The 19,457-nt window shown below is 42.0% G+C and overlaps 1 protein-coding gene across 1 annotated transcript in view; it reads right to left on the bottom strand.

The window, feature by feature from the left end:
• Positions 1 to 363: 363 nt before the first annotated feature.
• GPR139 (G protein-coupled receptor 139) overlaps positions 364 to 19,457 on the bottom strand; it is a 134,778-nt gene continuing 115,684 nt past the window's right edge. The window contains exon 2 of the mRNA XM_073543203.1: positions 364 to 3,582. Within this exon, the coding sequence (XP_073399304.1) occupies positions 2,648 to 3,582 (935 nt within the window). The 3' untranslated portion in view covers positions 364 to 2,647. The remainder of the gene's footprint in view (positions 3,583 to 19,457) is intronic.

The following is a 19,457-nucleotide window of genomic DNA, read 5'->3' as shown; positions in this document are numbered from 1 at the left end:
AACATCAGCTCACCGGTATAGGAGGTTTTCCATAATGGGTGTGGTGAATGGAGACCTCATCATCTCACCGGTATAAAAAGTTTTCATTAATGGGTGTGGTGCACAGAGACCCCCAGTCCGGTTCCTGGGTGATAAGAAGCATAGATAAAAGCATGGAAGGGGATCCAGCAACTGCAAAAATTAGGCGAGATAAAACATCACATTTTTTTAGAACATTAAAACCAAGGAAAAAATAAAATCATAATGAAGGAGAAAAAAGAGTGAGACACCGGCTCTACGCGTTTCGAACAGCTGGTCACTCGAAACACATAGAGCCGGTGTCTCTCACTTTATTCTCATTCATTATGATTTTATTTTTCCCTTGGTTTTAATGATCTAAAAAATGTGACTTAATTTTTGCAGTTGCTGAATCCCCTTCCACGCTTCTCTCTACATTTTATGTCCGGACATATCAGCAAGAACTTGTTTGCCCCTAGTAGATGATATGGACATAAAATTAGTAAAATGATATGTGACATTTACCTTCACTGGCAGCTTTATAGTCCCCTTATTATCATTTTGCCTTCAGGGCACTACTGAGCTTGTGTTTATATACATCAGCCAATCAGAAAAGCCAGAGGTTCAGTCAGGAGGCGGAGATCAGCATTCTGAACCAATCATAACACAGGGGTGTGTCTCAGACTATTTCAGGCTCTCTGTAGGCACTGTAGCTAAAACTGTAGTCACAGATCGCAACTCTGCCCTAATGGATGAGCTGAAACGCAAAGAAGGTGCAAGTTTTCAGGAAAAAAAACCAATAGCAGCTTTTTCCTATGGATACTGCCTTACACATCTTGTTTAAACTCACAACTGAACAGTCACTTTAAGAATTGTTCAATTATCTGACATCCACAACAAATACATTACCAGTGGCTTCTCAACTACATATTTCAAAGTGCATTTCACTATTTTGGTTTGCAGCACATATAATGTACTAAAGCTATAATGCAAGTTATAATAACCGTTGAAACTTACAGCGCTAATTTTCCCTTCAAGGTGTGCCCACAAATAGTTAAAATTGTAAAAAAAATTAAGAATATACAGAAGTACATTAAAGTTGCAATAGGGTTAAAATAAGGCTCCCATAAATATTAAAGTAGCTAACTGTGTTGCCCAAAAAACATTTGGTTGTAAGTAAAAAAAAATATGTGGTTGGTAAAGAGCAAAAGGTGAAAAGAGCTCAAATCAATAATATAAGTGAAAAAAATAAAGCATAAGGCAGAGTATGCCGATACAGTCATGTAAGGCCTACATGGTAAAGCCTATAGATTGCACACAAGGTACTGTAAGGCCTACAGCACAAGTAAGGCCTATAATGTAGCTATAAAGTAAGGCCTATATCAGTATTTCCCAACCTTTGTTATGTCTACTCTTCTTTTATGTTTACTTCATAACAAACAAATAGATCTATATATAGAAAAGCAATCATCGATGTATTGTCCGTGGGTGAGAACCAAAAACAAAGAAATGTCAAAAGTATTTTTTTTAAAAAAAACAAATGCAATATGCACATATTAAATATGACTTCCAAAGAAAACTGTACAAATTAATTTTGTGGCTGCTTGACTTTCAGGACTAAGATCATAGCTAGTCCTTATGCTTCAGCTTATAATAATAAGAATAGTAAAAAAAAAATATAATCCTGGAAATACACCTAGAATAGATATTGCAGATTGTTCTCAGTGGGAAAAAAGCTCATTTTTGCTCGTTGTGCTTGTGCTTTTTGCAATCACTATTAGAGAGAAAGAGATTGATTTTGACCTTACTAAGGCATGTTTAACAACCAGTCAAAATTGTACTGTGTATGCACCAGAGGAAGTAATGAAAAGTGCGGCAACATTAATGGATTGCACTGAAGAAAATGTCCTTTTTTCCCCCTTGTTTTAAATAATACCTTCATGAATAATTCAAGTCGATAAAATGTACAGATGATTGCACTGCTGAATATTTTCTGCAGGTCGTATGCACACATAACTTACATTGGGTATTGTACAGCATAAGTAGCAGGTCAAAGCATACACAAAACACACTGTCACATCCGACATATCAACAAAAAGCTGCCAAATGCAATATACTAAAGCATTAATTATTCTATAGAAACATTCCAGTGGGTTTACAGCATATGTTCTAGTTGCTATATCAGTTTAACATCTTGGCTTGCAAGATCACATAGCTAACTAATATTTCTAATTCCAAATATTCACCTGGTTAGATAGAATAAAGGAAAGTAGCTGTTAACTCTATGGATTTATTGGTTAAACTAAGCACCATCGAGTGTCCTTTCGAGAAGTCTCGAGAACGTTGTATTGCACTGCTTCATGTAAATGGAATAAATCTAAATAATTCTGCAAGTAAAGTGAAGCCATCAAACTCCTGTCACTTAATCTACTGGAGTAATGCTGGACTTCAAACATACATTCCACTTAGTGCCCTTAGCCTCGTACCGGATCTCAAAATCGCTTCAACCGTCACTCACGCGTTTTCTGCCATGGTGACGTCAAATGATATGGCCTTTGGAAAGCGCCTACGCACTTGAGTGCAAAAAAAAACAATTGTAACAAGCTTTTTCAATCAGCTATATCCTCAAACCAACAATTACATCAGCGCGTCAAGGCGAGACTTTCACCGGTTTACCGTTCTTGTCATACTGATAGACGAACATTTTAATACAGTGAGAATTGGCAGGTGAAATCCAAGGACTACTAGTTATAGAAAAGTTATAATTCGTATAAAACTGAACCGGCTGTTTCTGGCACTTGAAAAATGCCTTGAGTGTCCCGGCGGCCATTGTGCGAAATCTTTTACTTATAAAGCAATAGAGAAAGAAATTAATTGCAGTGTTTAGAAGGGCTAACATGTTGGCGATGTCCGTTACTATGTGTACAAGCCAACTATTGTCTATAGGAGATACATAGAGATGGTAAAGTATCATAATTATTCGTGGTGCCCAAAGGATAGCAAAGATGGATGTTATTGTAAACAAAATAGCTGTGGTTTTTCCTGTGGAGTATCCTCGAAGTCGAAAGTTGCTTTTCCTACGGAGCTTGTAGACAATGATGGAGTTCAGGACAAAGAAAATGGAACATGGAACCAAGTAGACTGTGAAACAATGTATCCAGATAAGGATGTGATGTAGAGATGTGCTTGTGTAATCCTCGGTCCATATGTTGGGCCACCAATAGTAGGGGATGCTAGTCAAAAAGCAAGTGATGTACACACTTACAATGACTTTCCTTGTACGAGCTGGGAAGGAAACAGTATGATATTTCAGAGGGTGGCAGACAGCTATATATCTATCAATGGTCAATGGGACTGTAATCCAAATGGATGTATGGATGGAAGAAAACTCCAAGACTTCAATCAACTTATTCAGCACTTGAGGCATCTGTTTGTTAAGGATGAAGTCCTCTAAAAGAAAGTCCACAAACACAATGAAGAAAAGTACCATGATGTCCGCTGCAGCCAAGGCCAAGAGATAATTGTAAGAGGACTTTTGTCTTCTGGCCACAAGTTGAGATAAGATGATCACCGTCAGGATATTTGCTGTGGAGATAGAATGGAAGATTGGTTTCAGTTTTTATACAAAATTGGTACACATTCAGCGTCCAACACAAAAAAGCCGAAACGGCTCAGCACACCTGAAATCAATTCAGCCAGGGTGCTCAGCAGCTCGAGCAAAAAGCATATTGATATCAATGAATAGGAAAAGCCGGCACTCCATCCTTCTTGAGAGACTCCATGTCTATTGTAAATTTTATTCCATGTGTTAATAAGACCATTGAAACACAAATCCTCAAACACTGACGCGTTTCGGAAAACATTTCCTTATTCATAGGTTTGAAGAAGGAAGTGTTCTTGCGAAACGTGTCAGATGTTTGAGGATTTGTGGTTTAGGGGTCTTAGTACATGGATCAAAAATTTACAATTGACTCAGAGTTTCTCAAGAAGTATGGAGTGCTGGCTTTTCCTCTTCATTGATATTCAGCTTCCAGTATATGAGTCTATAGGATTCCATCCTAGTCATATCGATGTGATTTGGTTAATGAAGTCTGAATCCTGATTTTACACATTGTATTACTGGTTAATCAATTGTTTTACTGGAAATGTAAACATTTTTTTTTTGTAGGGAATGAGGGAAAAACCTGATCATGCTATGTGCCTCAGGATGTACAAGAAATAACATATTTGCTTGTTCTATCCTCAATGTTTCCATGCAGTTTTATTCCTGGCTGTCAGCTATATTGATTTCTACTGAAACCTGTAGTACAGAGGTCTCCAATCTTATGTAGGTCATGAGCCACTTTCAAATACAATAGTTTTATTTCACAGTTAGTATTATAGAAATATTTATTATTTTTTTTATATATTAAACATACAATTATGTAAGTTATGCATCTTGGTACTAATAATGTGCAGGTATCTTATGTTCTAGGAGGAGTAAATCTAGGAGAGTCTCTTGCAGAGAAGGATCTGGGTGTACTTGTAGATTACAGACTAAATGACAGCATGCAAGGTCAATGAGTTGCTTTTAAGGTCAACTTTCCTGGGGTCAAAAAAACAGAGACCAGTGGGGAGCCAGGGGGAGCATCGGCATTGAAGTGACATGGAAGTAGTAAATTATTACTCTTTTTGTTATTTTATATGATTACTAGGGATGAACGAACGTGCTTCGACAAGATGTTATCCGAGCATGCTCGGGTGCTAACCGAGTGACTTCGGCGTGCTCGAATACTATGTTCGAGTCCCCACGGCCCCATGTCTCGGGGCTGTTCGACAGCCGGAACACATGCAGGGATTGCCTAACAAACTGGGAATCCCTGCATGTGTTGCAGCTGTTGAACAGCCCCGAGACATGGAGTTACGAGGACTCAAACATATTATTCGAGCAAGCTGAAGACCCTCGATTAGCACCCGAGAATGGTCAGATAACACCTTATCCCAGCATGTTCTCTCATCAACAATGATTAGTTGTTTTTAAAACAAATAAGTTGGAAAAGCCTATTAGCAACTTCTGATTTGATTTGGCGCCACTTTAAGTACTATTAACATCATGCCGACACTAACACTAGACTGCAATAATATCTGCATCTGTCAACAGTCAAAGTCACATACATAGGACCCAGAGACTATTTGATGGGGAATTTTGGTATAGAGGAAAGAGTTGACTTTTCTTTCTCTTCCTGGTGCTATATTTTAAGAGCAGTTTTTCTCGTTGCTTATTTATTTTTTATTCTTTCCTAACTCTGAAAAGTTCCTGATCAGATGAATACATTTGTCCACTGGTGCCAGACAATACAGGAACCGTGAAAAAGCTCCAGAGTGATGGTGAGCTTAGCTCATTTCACATTTTAATCTTATCCTAGTTGATCACTAGCATGTGGACCTACTATTAAAATATATCACAATAATAACTTTAATTTTAGGCAGTTATACTTACATCTAATATAAGGTGGATTTCTCTTATATCGCCTAATACTGTATATCTCTACTACTGTGGACTCCACTATGAAATATGGTAGGAAGGATCTATTGCAGATTTTCTTCTGAAGAGGATCTATCAATAGAATAAAAGCAGCCAGTTTTTGCTATTTTTTCCTGCTGATCCAATTGCATACATATATTTTTTAATTAAATCCGCCATACAGTTCCATAGATATGGTCGTTTTAATTCAGGGCTAATTTTTATGATCGTTACCAAATAGGGGTTGCTCACAGGGTAATAATGCAGAATAGCCTAAAGATGTGCCCCCAGATATTCCAGTTACCAACACCCAAATGATAAAGACCTTAAAAAACTACTACTACATAAAAAGCCTCTGCTACTGGAAAAAAAAAATTGGTTTAAAAAAACCCCCAAAACTGGTCATCTGAAATTGGTCAACTAATAATTCCTTTCTAAAATGTTTAATCTGGGAAAATTTCTCATAAATTGGTGGGATACATTAAAAACAATGCAGTAAATTTAGGTGACTGAACTATAATGATGATAATGCATAGTACTCATGCAGTAAGTCACTCTTTTCCTTTAGCATGCATAAAAATGCTAAATAATAAACTTTTAGGCTGTGTGCCCACGTTGTGCTTGTTTAGCGTTTCCGCCACATTTTTGCGGCCGCGGAAACGCTAAAAAACGCTTAAAAAGCGCATCCTCATGCAATCCTATGGGATTCCGCAGTTGCTGCGCTAATGCTGCGGATTTTAGCGCTGCGGAATCGCATAGCGGTAAAATCCGCAGCATGTTCATTATTTCTGTGGAATCGGGGCGATTCCGCTGCCATAGGATTGCACTGAAATGCTCACTTTACGCATGTGGCTATGTCCACCATGCGTAAAGTGAGCGTCTCATGTGCAGATGGTACCCAGGGTCTGGAGGAGAGGAGACTGTCCTCCAGGCCCTGGGTTCCATATTCCTGTAAAAAATAGAATTAAAATAAAAAAGAGATATACTTACCCTCTGACTGCCCCCGGAGTCCTCCCGCCTCTCAGCCACGCTACCAGCATCTTGGGTTCCCAGGGATGCATTGCGCGAATGACCTCTCTCACGAGACCGCTACGTCATCAGAGGTCATTGTCGCAAGGCATCCCTGGGAACGGAACGTACTGGGAGCACCGCGGAGGAGATCGGGGGCCAACAGAAGATGAGAATAACAATATTTTTTATTTTTTTTAAATTATTTTTAACATTATATCGTTTACTAGTGATGCCGCATAGGCAGCATCAATAGTAAAAAGTTGGACACACTTGTCAAGCACTATGCTTGACAAGTGTGACCAACCTGTCAATCACTTTTTCAAGGGATGCTACAAATCGCTTGTAAAATTATAGAAGGATAGGGAAATGAAGGGAGGTCAGCTCACCAGTCTCGGTTGCGATCCATAATCCTCCTGCGCACGGAGTCACCTTGATCAGGGGTGTTGACTGAAGCAAAATAAAGGATGGAATCTCCAGCGCTGGACTTCAGTTAAAAATACATCATTTATTGTAAATTCTTAAAATCGAACAGAAAAAAGTGTGGATAAGGACATACAGGCAGATGGGGTCTCTGGTGGTCTCCAACCAACGCGTTTCGACCTAGAGGGTCTTACTCATGGATACCATGAGTAAGACCCTCTAGGTCGAAACGCGTTGGTTGGAGACCACCAGAGACCCCATCTGCCTGTATGTCCTTATCCACACTTTTTTCTGTTCGATTTTAAGAATTTACAATAAATGATGTATTTTTAACTGAAGTCCAGCGCTGGAGATTCCATCCTTTAAATCGTTTGTAAAAGCGCAAGCATTCTGCAAACTAAAAATGCTTGCAAAATGCTAGTGTTTTGCAGGAAAAAGCATGCGAATTCCACATGCACTTTACCCGCGGCAGGGAGTTGCGGAAATACTGCGGACATTTCCGCAGCATTTCTGCAACGTGGGCACATAGCCTTATAGTGGAAATAAACAAAGCAATGTGATTAATTTCTACTGAAAAAACATGTATTAGTTTTTAGTATTGTAGCTGCATTATTTAGGCTCCTCATAAAAGGGGAAAAACACTAAAATTGTGCAGTTCAATGGCGTCTTTAAAAACACAATGGGCAGGAAATTTCATAAAATCACATTCACTTTACTGGAATTGTTGCACAATAGATTTTCTTCTATGGCTTTGTTCACACGTTACGTTTTTGCCATGTTTTTTAATTGCTTTTTTATGCAAACTAGAAGTTGCTTTTTACAGTATTTACAAAATCTATGAGATACCAGAAATCTGATTCACACACTTGTTTAAAAAATACGTTTTACACGGACGAGAATCACAGAAATGTTCCCTGAACAATGATCCGTATGTGATGTGTGCAATGCGAGGATGCGATTTTCTCGCATCTAAGCATCCGTGTGACATCTGTATGACATCCGTACGACGAGATTTTCTCGCCGGCTTTAAAAATACACATATAATGGATCCATGGCCTCAAATATTCATGAAAACATATATACAGTATATGTACAGTGCCTTGCGAAAGTATTCAGCCCCCTGGAACTTTTCAACCTTTTCCCACATATCATGCTTCAAGCATAAAGATACCAAATGTTAATTTTTGGTGAAGAATCAACAACAAGTGGGACACAATTGTGAAGTTGAACGAAATTTATAGGTTATTTAAAATTTTTGTGGAAATTCAAAAACTGAAAAGTGGGGCGTGCAATATTATTCGGCCCCTTTACTTTCAGTGCAGCAAACTCACTCCAGAAGTTCATTGTGGATCTCTGAATGATCCAATGTTGTCCTAAATGACTAATGATGATAAATATAATCCACCTGTGTGTAATCAAGTCTCCATATATATGTCCCTCACTAATAATGTTAGTAGTGTATGTGTGTAAAATTTTGAGCTGTAGGTGTTAATTTAAAGGATTAATTCACGGAAAAATCTGGCGTGTGCTCCCGTGCAATTTTCTCCACCAGGGAGGGAAAGCCAGTGACTGAGGGCAGATATAAATAGCCTAGAGAGGGACCATGGTTATTGCCCCCCAGCTAAAAAAATCTGCCCCCTGTCACCCCAGAAAAGGCCCATCTGTAAGATGCACCTATTCTGGCACTTAGCCTCTCTCTTCCCATAGGCAAGGTAGTTCACTGATGTGGTGAGCTGTTTTATCGCCGCGCCTAGTATTTGATAAGGGTTGATGTTAGTTCATTGATGTGGTGAGCAGTTTTTATCGCCGCGCCTAGTATTTGATAAGGGTTTGATGGTAGTTTACTGATGTGGTGAGCAGTTTTATCGCCGCGCCTAGTATTTGATAAGGGCTTGATGGTAGTTCACTGATGTGGTGAGCAGTTTTATCGCCGCTCCTAGTATTTGATAAGGGTTGGATGGAAGTTCACTGACGTGGTGATCTGTTTGGGTAGTGCATCGGGTGGCTTAATCTTTCACGTTACAGTGGGGTGTGTTCTATTGCTGGTCAGAGGTGAGGGGGTAGGTGGTCGAGTTTTCATTAGGGTGTGTTTTATTTATATGCCGGGTTCGGTTCTCCAATAGGGGCTTTGAGTGTACTAAGGGTTTTCATGTTCACTAGGGGCATTTTGGTTTGTTGCGGCAGACGTTCTGGTGAGGTCGAGATGCTTGGGACTGCAGATTTTTTCGGGAACCTGCCTTTCTGGCAGCAATGGATGACATTTCCCCCGGGGGGCTTGGAGTTGACCTTTTACCGGATTTGTTTTCCTGGTTAATTTCTGGGGGTACGTAGATATGGCGTGGGGTTATGGTTGGTCAATGTCCGGTTGTTGAGGTCCGTGGTTTGGTTTCTGTGTGGTAGTCGGGGATTATCTGGTATTAGGGATGGTGCAGTGCTTATTTTCTGTTCATGGTCCAACCTGGGACTACTATCTGGTATTAGGGAAGGTGGTGTGCTTATTTCTGTTCATGGTCCAACCCTTGACTACTTTGTTTTTCTTCATGCTCAGGGCGTTGTTGCGGTTATCATGTGTTTGGATAAGTCAAAGTGTTTGATTCACCTGGGGCCCTATGTCTAAGTCAGGTTAGGTTAACGAGTACATCATGTCAGGTCGGGGGTCGTCATTAGGTTCCCGTGTATATCGCGCTGCTGTTTTTGGGGGGTTGATTTTGGTTATTGAATACGTGGGGCTATGATCCACTGGGGGTTTTTGCATGATCTGCAGTCATATGGCGTTCTTACGGTAATTTGCTGGTCGTGGCTGCCCTGGGGCAGTTTTAACAACTTTTGTACGTAAGGACTGGTGGGTTCTCACTGCGGTTCTTTAGGGTTGCCGATTGATCTTTTGGCAGACTGTATCGGGTGGTATTTGTTACAGCCGTTGATTGCAGTTACGTAGGAGTTTATTATACAGAGTGGATAGTTTTTCGTTACAATGGGCTAGGAGGTTTATTGTGGGTGCAGCTGGTCCTGCTTTGCCTTCTGGGTATACAGCTCTCCTTAGAGTCTTTTCTTTTTGGGTGCCCCCGGACGGGGGGGCCATGGTGAAGTGTTGCGCAAGGATGATGCAACATTTGAGTTGGGTAACCCAGTGTGTGCTTTACTGGTCTCGGGGGTCCTGGTTGGTGAACGGTTTGTTTATCCAGCGGGTGTTGTTCCATTTGTCAGGAATTCTGTATAGAGCATGAGGCAGGACATGTTGTTTCGATGGCCGTGTGAATGGTCTCCCGCGTGGGTGTAGCCCGTCCGGCAATACATGGCTATGTCATTTATTCCGTTATGCGCACTTGTCAGGACCGGCTGGTATTATGGGGACACGGTTGTGGTGCAGCGCTGCTGCGGGGAGGTGTAATTTAGGTAGTGGGTGAGCAGGTTGCAGCTATAACATTACTTTCATTAATGTCGGGCTGGTGGTACGCTGTGGCATGGGAAGCTAGTGCGATGTGCATTGACTTTTAATGATTCTAAGGACCTGGTAATCGTCTGGGGCTGTGCTCCGTTTGGGGGTGCTTTTTGCGGTGCTTTAAGGCTGAGTGGCGGACAAGCATCGGGCACCGGTGAGTGCAATGTTTTGACGGACGGCCCGGGTTTATGGTGTCTGGGGTTTTTCGGGAGACGTGATGTGTGTCTGAGTTTTCCTGGACTTCAGGTGGTGTGGAGTCGCTTTTCTTTCTTTTGTGAGTAGTGTCGAATCCGCAGTTCAGCGGGGAATGGGTGCGGAGTACATCTCACTTTTGGTAAGAGGGTGGCAACAATAGTGTTGTGATTCTGGGTTCGAAGTGCATGGGTGATGCACACAATTAATTCGTTCCGGGTCGTGGTGATTACGGGGTGGATTGGTTTATGTTTTCTAGTTGGGTGGATATTTTAAGATAGATGCTATCACGCAGGGTTGACAGGACCAACAGCGTTTTGGTACTGCACGTGTGTGGTGGAGACTTGGTCGCTGGGGCGTCAAGGAGTTTGATCTGAGGCATCGGGCCTGAATGCTCCTGCCTGGGAGCCATGCTCGTGTTGTTGTTCATGACTATATAGTGGGGCACGTTTTTCAAGAATCTGTCGGAGGTTGGGGAACCAGTGTAGGTTCTGTTGTTACGTCTATAATGGTTGGCTTTGATTATTATCAGGTGGAGTGCAATTTTCTGCCTGGGAGCCGTGCTCATGTTGGTGTCCATAGGGGCTCCTGTTTGGAATGACTACATAGTGGGTTTTACTGGGCACATTTTCAAGAATCTATCGGAGGTTTGGGGAACCAATGTAGGTTCTTTTGTTCACGGCAATAATGGTTGGCTTTGATTAATTATTAGGTGAAGTATAATTTTCGGAGGCGCCTGCAATGTTGCGGTCTCAACGAGGCAGAGGCGGCGGCTTAGGTTGGGGACTGGTCGCGCAGGCGGTGCATAGGATTGGACGATGCGGTTGGCTAGTTGCAGGTCTTGGGTGTGGCTGACCTTGGTGTACTGGTATTTTGGTGTAGGTTGGCATTGTGAGGTCTAATGGGGATCAGTTTTGATCGATTGGTCTTGGTACAGAAACATTGGTTACTCGAGCCGCAGAGTCGGCTCGGGTTGGGTTTTTTTTGGTGGTGGTACTCGCACGTACAAGGTGTCATACGTGCTCGCGGTGGCAGAAAAGGAGGGGGGTATTTGAAGTCGGTGGATTGCACAAAGAGCGGTTGGGTGAACCCAGTGCAGGAGCGGGTTACCCCTGGTGGTGCAATGGTATACTTGGTTAAGGTGGGTCCCAGCTGTGCTGGGTCACAGCGGGACATGTTAACGTGGCACCCTGCTGTGCTCAGTCACAGCGGGGCATGTTAACGTGGGTCCCTGCTGGGCTGGGTCCCAGCAGGACATTGGTTGGGCAACACTCGGCTGGGTGTCCTCGAGCCGGTGTGGTGCGGCTGAGGGCACGTGGTGGAGCTGGTGTTGCAATCATGTACAATGGGTTTTTTGCAACACTCGGCTGGGTGTCCTCGAGCCGGTGTGGTGCGGCTGAGGGCACGTGGTGGAGCTGGTGTTGCAATCATGTACAATGGACTCTTCATTTACCCCCCCCTCCTTTTGCTGGTGGTTATGTTTATGGAATATTTCTACGTTTATGGATAAAATGTTATTGCTTGTTTGGTGTTAATAAACGGGGCTGCTGTGGCCTTTTACATCCAAAGTCACGCAGTCGTGTCTTATTTAAGTTAAGAAGGGGTAAGTGTGGGTTTTGGGAGGGGTCATTACAGTGAAGCCGTCAGTCAGACTTTCCTAAGTCAAGGCAAGCCCGGATGCCTGCCCCAAAGGGGCTACAGGGAGGGCGCACATGACTAAGGAGGGCTGCTAGGCCTGAGGGTTAGTGAAGGGTAAGGTGTAGTGCTTTTGTGTTTGTGGGGAAGGTGTGGGTTGGAGCTATGGGGCTTATGGTGCAATGTGAGTTGGCAGGGAGTGGTCAGTAGTGCTTTGTGCTTGTGGGGAAGGTGTGGGTTGGAGCTATGGGGCTTATTGTGCAATGTGAGTTGGCAGGGAGTGGTCAGTAGTGGGATGGATATATAGGGCAGAACTGTGGGGGGATGGTCATTCCTTACCTTGCAGACATCCGGAATCGTCCCGCCCTCCCGCCCTAATTTTAGGATCTTCTGGAGATCGACATGGTGAAGAGAAGAAGAGATTTGATGTTGTCGCAGCAGTCGGCGGAAAAGGAGGGGGGTATTTGAAGTCGGTGGATTGCACAAAGAGCGGGGGGTGAACCCAGTGCAGGAGCGGGTTACCCCTGGTGGTGCAATGGTATACTTGGTTAAGGTGGGTCCCAGCTGTGCTGGGTCACAGCGGGACATGTTAACGTGGGACCCTGCTGTGCTCGGTCACAGCGGGGCATGTTAACGTGGGTCCCTGCTGGGCTGGGTCCCAGCAGGACATTGGTTGGGCAACACTCGGCTGGGTGTCCTCGAGCCGGTGTGGTGCGGCTGAGGGCACGTGGTGGAGCTGGTGTTGCAATCATGTACAATGGGTTTTTTGCAACACTCGGCTGGGTGTCCTCGAGCCGGTGTGGTGCGGCTGAGGGCACGTGGTGGAGCTGGTGTTGCAATCATGTACAATGGACTCTTCATTTACCCCCCCTCCTTTTGCTGGTGGTTATGTTTATGGAATATTTCTACGTTTATGGATAAAATGTTATTGCTTGTTTGGTGTTAATAAACAGGGCTGCTGTGGCCTTTTACATCCAATGTCACGCAGTCGTGTCTTATTTAAGTTAAGAAGGGGTAAGTGTGGGTTTTGGGAGGGGTCATTACAGTGAAGCCGTCAGTCAGACTTTCCTAAGTCATGCCCTTTAGCAGGTGGCATATGGAGTAATAAGGGATTAATGTCACCTTGCTATTGTAAGGTGACATTAAGCCTGGTTAATAATGGAGAGGTGTCAATAAGACACCTCTCCATTATTATTCCAATAGTATGAAAGTGTTAAAAAACACACACATTAAGAATAAAGAATTTTTTAGTGAAATAATTAAACACACATTTTTGCCATCTTTATTAACCCCTTTGCTCCGAAGGGTGGTTTGCATGTTAATTCCCGGGCCAATTTTTACAATTCTGACCACTGTCCCTTTATGAGGTCATAACTCTGAAACGCTTCCATGGATCCCGGTGATTCTGACATTGTTTTCTCATGACATATTGTACTTCATGTTAGTGGTAAAATTTCATTCATATAACTTGCGTTTATTTGTGAAAAAAATGGAAATTTTGCGAAAATTTTGCAATTTTCCAACTTTGAATTTTTATGCTCTTAAATCACAGAGATATGGCACACAAAAAACTTACTAAATAACATTTCCCACATGTTTACTTTATATCAGCACAATTTGGGAACCAAAATTTTTTTTGTTAGCAAGTTATAAGGGTTAAAAGTTGACCAGCGATTTCTCATTTTTACAACACCATTTTATTTTTACGGACCACATCACATTTGAAGTCACTTTGAGGGGTCTATATGATAGAAAATACCCAAAAGTGACACCATTCTAAAAACTGCACCCCTCAAGGTGCTCAAAACCACATTCAAGAAGTTTATTAACCCTTCAGATTCTTCACAGGAATTTTTTGAATGTTTAAAAAAAAAAAAATGAACATTTAACTTTTTTTCACAAAAAAAATTACTTCAGGTTCAATTTTTCTATTTTACCAAGGGTAACAGGAGTAATTGGACTGGAAAAGTTATTGTGCAATTTGTCCTGAGTACGCTGATACCTGATATGTGGGGGGAACCACTGTTTGGGCGCATGGCAGAGCTCAGAAGGGAAGGAGCGCCATTTGACTTTTTCACTGCAAAAATTGACTGGAATTCTGATCGGACGCCATGTCACGTTTGGAGAGTCCCTGATGTGCCTAAACAGTGGAAACCCCCCACAAGTGACCCCATTTTGGAAACTAGACCCCCCAAGGAACTTATCTAGATGTGTGGTGAGCACTTTGAACCCCCAAGGGCTTCACAGCAGTTTATATCGTACAGCTGTACAATTAAAAAAATCATATTTTTTCCACAAAAATGATCTTTTTACTCCCAATTTTGTATTTTCCCAAGAGGAACAGGACTCCAAAAGTTATTGTGTAATTTGTCCTGAGTACGCTGATAACCCTTATGTGGGGGTAAACCACTATTTGGGCGGATGGCAGAGCTCGGAAGGGAAGCAGCGTCATTTAACTTTTTTGGCTGGAATTGAGATCGGACGCCATGTCGCGTTTGGAAAGCCCCTGATGTGCCAAAACAGTGGAAACCCCCCAATTCTAACTCCAACCCTAACCCTAGCCCTAGAACTAACCCTAACCCTAGCCCTAACCCTAGCCCTAACCCTAACCCTAGCTCTGACACTAGCCCTAACCCTAGCCCTAATGGTAAAATGTAAATAAATAATTTTTTAAATTTTATTATTTTCCCCTAACTAAGGGGGTGATAACGGGGGGTTTGATTTACTATTTATGGCGGGTTTTATTTTTGGCAGCTGTCATACGCTAAAAGACGCTTTTTATTGTAAAAATAGTTTATGCATCACTACATTTTGAGAGCTATGATTTTTCCATATTTTTACTCACCGAGTCATGTGAGGTCTTATTTTTTGCGGGACGCGTTGACATTTTTATTGGTACCGTTTTCGGGCACGTGACATCTTTTGATCGCTTTTTATTCTGATTTTTGGGAAGCATAATGAACAAAAACCAGCGTTTCATGAATTTCTTTTGGTGGGTGCGTTTACACCGTTCCACGTGCGGTAAAATTGATAAAGTGGTTTTATTCTTTGGGTCAGTACAATTACAGCGATACCTCAGTTATGTCATTTTTTATGTTTTGACGGTTTTATGCAATGAAAACAATTCTATACAAAAAATAATTATTTTTGCATTGCTTTATTCTGCGAGCTATAACTTTTTTATTTTTTCGCTCATGATGCTGTGTGGCAGGTCATTTTTTGCGAGACAAGATGACATTTTCAGCGGCACCATGGATATTTATATGTGTCTTTTTGATCACGCGTTATTACCTTTTTTGTTCGGCGGTATGATAATAAATCATTATTTTTTGCTTGTTTTTTTATTTTTATTTTTTAAGGGGTTCGCTAAAGGGGTTAACTAATGGGACAGTTTTATAGGGTGGGTCATTACGGACGTGGCAATACCAAATATGTATACTTTTATTGTTTTTTGTTTTTTTATTTTCAAAAAATGAATTTATTAGGGAATATATTTTTTTTCAATTTATTTAGTAGCGATTTTTCAAAAAATATTTTTACACTTTTTTTTTACTTTATTATATTGTCTTATGGGGGACATCACTGTCCTGTGACAAATCGCTGATCTGTCACATCACAGATCGCTGTGACAGATCAGCGATCTGTCACAGGCACTGCTGCAGGCTTCCTCATGCCTGCGCTCTGTGGGCAGTGAGGAAGACAGCTCCCTGCAGGCCCCCGAAGGTCCCCGTCGCAATATTGGATCCGGGGACCTGCAGGGAAGGCGACCCCCGGAGCGGCGCTGCACATTGCGCTGCTGTGGGGGTCGCAGGGAAGCACGGAGGGAGTCCCTTCCCTGCTAAATGCTTCCTTTAACCCCCGGTACACCACGATCATGTTTGATCACGGTGTGCCAGGGGTTAACGTGTCGGGGGCGGTCCGTGATTATCACAGCTGACACCCGGCCATGATCAGCTGCGCTCCCCCGTGAGCGCAGCTGATCGCATTAGACGTACTATTTCATCTTTGGGACTTAGGTCCCAGGTCACATGGACGGAATAGTACATCTAATGTAGTAAAGGGGTTAAACTCCCAATCCAAGTGAAGCCCTTGTTCTCCTGTAAAAAATCCAAAATAATAAAGTAACAATATCCCATACCTATCCGCCGTACAGTTATGTCCCAAGCTGCAATCCATCTCAAGGGGTTAAATAGTTTACAACCGGGAGTGGTGCCAATGCTACGCCCTGGCTGTAAACCACTGTGTAATGAATGAAAAGCTGCCTGCGCAGCCTCCCCGCCTGACCGGACATGAACTCATTAGCGTGGAAAAGTGTCTAAACATTTTCCCACGCTGTCAGTTCACTATGGGTCAGGCGGGGAGTCTGCGCAGCCTAAGTGACATCAGCGGTAGTTATTTTACAGATGCTGACAATTGAATTATCACCTATTCTGTTATCTATAACTCTATGAAATATATATATACAGTATGTGTCAATGACATATACAGTACGCTTGATGGTTTTTGCCACTGCACTTGGGGACACTTTCAAAGTTTTCCCAATTTTTTGGACTGACTGACCTTCATTTCTTAAAGTAATGATGGCCACTCGTTTTTCTTTGCTTAGCTGCTTTTTCTAGCCATAATACAAATTCTAACAGTCTATTCAGTAGGACTATCAGCTTTATATCCACCAGACCTAGAATATAAGACATATTTTCAGTTGTTTCACACTTTTTTGTTAATTATATAATTCCACATGTGTTAATTCATAGTTTTGATGCCTTCAGAGTGAATCTACAATTTTCATAGTCATGAAAATAAAGAAAACTCTTTGAATGAGAAGGTGTGGCCAAACTTTTGGTCTGCACTGTATGTGTGTCAATGACATGTATATAAATATATATATAAATATTTATATACCTATACTATGTGTATACATGCATTCAATCTATTCTGTATTAACCTGTCAGTGTGATTTTACTGTATCGCCCACTGAATTGCCGGATTTTGTTAAAGGACACCGGTGCGTATTTCTCGCAAATCATGTATAGAAAAAGAAGAAAAGACGGCACAATAAGGCGCAACCACCTGATTATTAAAGTGAAGAAAAAGGCTTTATTGTAACACTAGTGCACACACTAGTTAAAACCATCTAAAAAACATAAAACCATAGTGAAGTCTATGTGACATAAATAGCAATAATATGTTGACAAACAATATAGTCTGCATAAATACAGTAGAAGGTGACAATGATGTTTCAATCTTAATTCAATGACTAGCCAATCAAATATGCAGAAAGTCACTACAATAATAAATATATAATTCTTAAAGGGAATCTGTCACCCCTTTTTTGAGATATCATATAATGATATCATTCAATTGTGTGTCACATAAGGATTCTCTTAGTACTTTTGCTTCCCCCTGACCCCGCACCTTTCATGCATAAATACCTTGTTTATATCGGTTCAGATGTATGTAAAGTGCAGCTGTCCAGTCCGATGGGCGGGGCTTATTCACCTGCTCCCCCCTCCCTGTCTTGCTCTACACAAGAAGAAATGCATAGAGCAAGACAGGGAGGGGGGAGCAGGTGAATAAGCCCCGCCCATCGGACCGGGCAGCGGCAGTTTGCATATATCTGAACCGATATAAACAAGGTATTTATGCATGAAAGGTGCGGGGTCAGGGGGAAGCAAAAGTACTAAGAGAATCCTTATGTGACACACAATTGAATGATACCATTATATGATATCTCAAAAAAGGGGTGACCGATTCCCTTTAAATAGAAAAACATGCATTTGTCAACACATAGTACAATAAATAGCCCATAATTAGAAATATCACCACTGGCAATGCAAAAAGATCTTCCCCCTGATGAAGCTAGAAGGCGTAGCGATACGCGCAGGGACGGGCAGTGCAGTATAATATTAATCATTGGTGAGTTTGGCCATTCCTGCATTCATGCAATATGCATAGGGCCACAGTATTTGACACACTATTAGGTGCTCTCATGCTTTTGCATTGCCAGTGGTGATATTTCTAATTATGGGCTATTTATTGTACTATGTGTTAACAAATGCATGTTTTTCTATTTAAGAATTATATATTTATTATTGTAGTGACTTTCTGCATATTTGATTGGATAGTCAGTGAATTAAGATTGAGGCTGTGTGCCCATGTAGCGATTTTTAAGCGTTTTTGCCGCGATTTTTGGAGCGAAAATGCTGCGAAAGCGTTTAAAAATCGTGTACAGAACGCCCCCCATGCATTCCTATGGCGGAATCGCATCACGGAAAAAATCGCAGCATGCTCATTCTTTTGTGGGGAATCGCAAAGAATTGCCGCGATTCCGCACCCATAGGAATGCATGAGAATCGCTTACTTCCCGCATGTGGCTATGCCCATCCCGGGCCACAGCATTCCCAGTAATGCCTTGCGGCAAGGTCCTGTGATGACGTAGTCTCGCGTGACTCTAGCGGTCTCGCGAGATCGCTATAGTAACGCGAGACCAACGTCATCACAGGTCTCGCAAGGCATTACTGGGAACGGGAGCGTCGCTGAGACTGCGCGGGACGCCGGAAGGTAAATATACCCCGATTTTTAATTTTTTTTTATCATTTTTAACATTTTATCTTTTACTATTGAGGCCGCATAGGCAGCCTCAATAGTAAAAAGCTGGGCACACTTGTCAAACACTATGTTTGACGAGTGTGACCAACCTGTCAATCAAAGTGCTTGAGAAAATCGCGGCAAAATCGCGAACAGAATCGCGGTGAAATCGCGGTGAAATCGCGCAGAAAAAGCAGCGCGATTTCTGGGAAGGAGTCTGGTTTTCACTGTGCGTTTTAAAACGCTACGTGGGCACATAGCCTAAAACATCATTGTCACTTTCTATTGTATTTATGCAGACTATATTGTTTGTCAACATATTATTGCTATTTTAATTAGTGTGTGCACTAGTGTTACAATAAAGCCTTTTTCTTCACTTTAATAATCAGGTGGTTGCGCCTTATTGTGCCGTCTTTTCTTCGCATATATTTTGGTACAATGGTAGCACCCTTTATATTAGATATTGCATTTACGTGGTGGTGCCCGCCTTTCTTACATTTTCTCATCATTTTCTCGCAAATCACATGCATGGTCCATGTGTAATCCGTTTTTTTCTCACACGCATAGACTTGCATTGGCGAATCTCGGGCGTAATATGGTGCAAGTTGCAGCATGCTGCGATTTCTCTCGCTCATATAATACGGGCGAGAAAAAAACGGATGATGGGGG

Source organism: Dendrobates tinctorius, unplaced genomic scaffold (genome assembly GCF_039654945.1).
Source record: "Dendrobates tinctorius isolate UK_male_01 unplaced genomic scaffold, ASM3965494v1 ptg000129l, whole genome shotgun sequence".
In the NCBI taxonomy this organism is placed as follows: domain Eukaryota; kingdom Metazoa; phylum Chordata; class Amphibia; order Anura; family Dendrobatidae; genus Dendrobates; species Dendrobates tinctorius.
The sequence above is the reverse complement of the archived record's forward strand: the minus strand, read 5'-3'. Positions and strand labels throughout refer to the sequence as shown.